General features: G+C 46.8%; 2 protein-coding genes across 2 annotated transcripts in view; both read left to right on the forward strand.

The window, feature by feature from the left end:
• Positions 1 to 2,669, forward strand: part of LOC103521087 — a 9,567-nt gene extending 6,898 nt beyond the window's left edge. The window contains 1 exon segment of the mRNA XM_026831920.1: positions 2,145 to 2,669. Within this exon segment, the coding sequence (XP_026687721.1) occupies positions 2,145 to 2,669 (525 nt within the window).
• A 103-nt stretch (positions 2,670 to 2,772) lies between these two features.
• Positions 2,773 to 3,099, forward strand: LOC103521086 (histone H3; the record flags this gene model as incomplete). Its single annotated transcript, XM_008486190.2, has 1 exon — positions 2,773 to 3,099. A coding segment is annotated over exon 1 (270 nt), but the record flags the coding sequence as incomplete, so codon positions are not given.
• Between the last annotated feature and the right edge of the window lie 4 nt (positions 3,100 to 3,103).

Below are 3,103 nucleotides of genomic sequence, written 5' to 3' on the forward strand. Positions count from 1 at the left end.
GACAATGTCATACTATGCGCGTTATTACGGTGTCTGTCGCTTTGTGACCCGACCATTTCGTCAAACTATTTCACAGAAATGAGATTTGAAACAAGAGCAAAAAAAAGAACAACAAAGAAAAAAGTGAGGCGACCGCTGAAAAGAGGGCGAATTAACCTTGTAGTGCGTACGTGAGCCGTACAGACCATGGGGCTAAAAAATCACTTTTTTTGACATCAGGGGATCGCCAAAAACGGCATATTCCCAACCAGTTTCCTCCGATTTTGAAAAAGTCTGGACCGAGTGAGCAGTGACTTTTCAGTAACTTAGTATCAGCGCTCGCCCTCCTGAGGCACGGTAGTCATACAAGTGACATACATTAGTATGATAGCTCCGCTATTGGCACACTGAGTACTTAGGTAACGTACTAGCAGGAAATCTATTTACCAATGGGATAGGTTTATTATTCTCGATTTTCTTTTGACATTAGTGCCTCCCTTAAAACGATAATCGTGTTCTGTTTAGAAAATCAAAATATGAGGAACCTAACATACATAAACATCATTACTTCTTGCAATCTTTATCTATTTTATTAATTTACCATTTCCTGAAATACATGATTGTCATAGAGCTGCTTTGGGAGAACTACGACAAACTATTTTTTTCAAGGAGAAGACGTATGGCCTTACGCTGAAAATATACTTATTTTTATTACTCGAACTTAGTGATGAGCCGAAGAGTGAATGATTACTTCTCTGAGTCGGAACTGCAGAGTTGTGACTTTCACCTCGCCAGCTCCGATGATTATTTTGTTGTCCACTGCTGAGTGAAAAGGCTATTTCATAGTACGTTCGTCTGATACCGACCGTGCGCTAAAACTCGCCGCACTCGCCATCGATGATTCGCAAACCGGATATTTCCAAGCTTCTATTCCGATGCTAGCAAACTCTATCGTCAGCAAAGAACTATTCGTATTACTGAAATGACAGGTGATCAAGCGTATTTCCCACCTCTCCCATTTGACTCTACTAGAATGATACTGCAAGACTAGAATAACTGAATAGGCTCGAGAGTGGTAATAGTGGTACTACCCGATCGATTCCGAGATGTGTCGAGAAGTAAAACTGGAACTTTTATTTTCGATTTTCTTTTGCCCTATCTTGACTCTTAGAACAAGAAAGTGGCGTGTTAAAAATAAATTATTAAACATCTACATTTTCTACATCTTTATTATTATTATTTCCTAGTAATAATGTCATAGATCTTCGGAGACTACGAAAAACTATTTTTTCAAGAGAAAACCGTATGGCAACCTACCTAAAATACTTTTTTTCATATACCCTACTCGAACTCGAACCGGGCCACAATAATATGAGGCGTAAAAATTCTGCGTTACCTATATGCACGAAGAAAAGTGCCGCATATGTGAATATTGCGAATGCATATGTATGCAATTATGCACTTCGTCAAAATACGATAATCGCACATTTATTTGCATAGAATCCGAAGTCTAGTTATTACTTACCAACAGGTTGATGATAGGTGAGAGAGGTCAAGGTCACTACCCCTAGCTTACGTTGGCACCGTTAGGTTTCCACTAGGGGCAGGCCATGCCATGATATCAGGGCATCCCCATGAGGATGAGATGAGCCTCAATATTCCAAGTGACTCAGCGAGTAAAGGCTGGGCTGACGGCTGAATGAACCTGGCAAAGTGGTTGGTGCGTTGATGGTTGAAGGTTGAACTTGTTACTTGATCAGCTGGCGCTGGCAGGACAATTTCTGACATCTCTAGTTCGTAGTCGTTGGGTGAGACTTAGACCAAGACTCCAAGGTAATTAGCATAGTTATTTAAAAAGAGTATGCCTTCAACCAAGCAATCGCCACAACCCCTTAGTAAACGGCACTAAAATAGTAATTTGTTATATGGGTACTGGACAAATATTATAACTGGACCAATGAAAAGATGGAAAAATGCTAATTGGATTCGGTCTGTACGAAATGTAAACTCGGGATTTGATTGGCTGATGATTAGTATAAATAAAGCAGTGCTGCGGCCGCCACACGAAATACAAAGCACCCCCTACAACAACTACATCATAAACTGCGTTGTTTGTGGGGGTGCTTTGTGTCGTTCGAAATCTTTCCGTCTCTCTCTTTGACAAGCAAATTTGAAGCACCATGGCCCGTACGAAGCAGACCGCTCGCAAGTCGACCGGAGGCAAGGCCCCGCGGAAGCAGTTGGCGACGAAGGCAGCCCGCAAGAGCGCGCCGGCTACCGGCGGCGTGAAGAAGCCCCACCGTTACCGTCCCGGCACGGTGGCTCTCCGTGAGATCCGTCGCTACCAGAAGAGCACCGAGCTGCTGATCCGCAAGCTGCCGTTCCAGCGTCTGGTGCGTGAGATCGCCCAGGACTTCAAGACCGACCTGCGCTTCCAGAGCTCGGCCGTGATGGCCCTGCAGGAGGCTAGCGAGGCCTACCTGGTGGGTCTGTTCGAGGACACGAACCTGTGCGCCATCCACGCCAAGCGAGTGACCATCATGCCCAAGGACATCCACTGGCCGAGCCAATGGTGCGACAATCTAACCGAATGCTCGACTTGGCAGCACAATTCGTTTCGATTGTGTTGCCCGTTTCCCTCGTACCGGACGAACCGCTTTCTACATCTCGTGGCCAATGAGCAACTGTGAACACATCTGATTGGTTCTTTCGTATTGCTCTCTCGACGAGCGGTGAAACGTTTGCACCTCTCTGCTGGCGGCACGCTGCTTATCTTGAGTCTGTGTTTGGGGCTTTTGTGTCATTCGAAATCTTTCCGTCTCTCTCTTTGACAAGCAAATTTGAAGCACCATGGCCCGTACGAAGCAGACCGCTCGCAAGTCGACCGGAGGCAAGGCCCCGCGGAAGCAGTTGGCGACGAAGGCAGCCCGCAAGAGCGCGCCGGCCACCGGCGGCGTGAAGAAGCCCCACCGTTACCGTCCCGGCACGGTGGCTCTCCGTGAGATCCGTCGCTACCAGAAGAGCACCGAGCTGCTGATCCGCAAGCTGCCGTTCCAGCGTCTGGTGCGTGAGATCGCCCAGGACTTCAAGACCGACCTGCGCTTCCAGAGCTCGGCCGTGATGG

This window comes from Diaphorina citri, unplaced genomic scaffold, assembly GCF_000475195.1.
Source record: "Diaphorina citri unplaced genomic scaffold, Diaci psyllid genome assembly version 1.1 scaffold4503, whole genome shotgun sequence".
Classification (NCBI taxonomy): Eukaryota; Metazoa; Arthropoda; class Insecta; order Hemiptera; family Psyllidae; genus Diaphorina; species Diaphorina citri.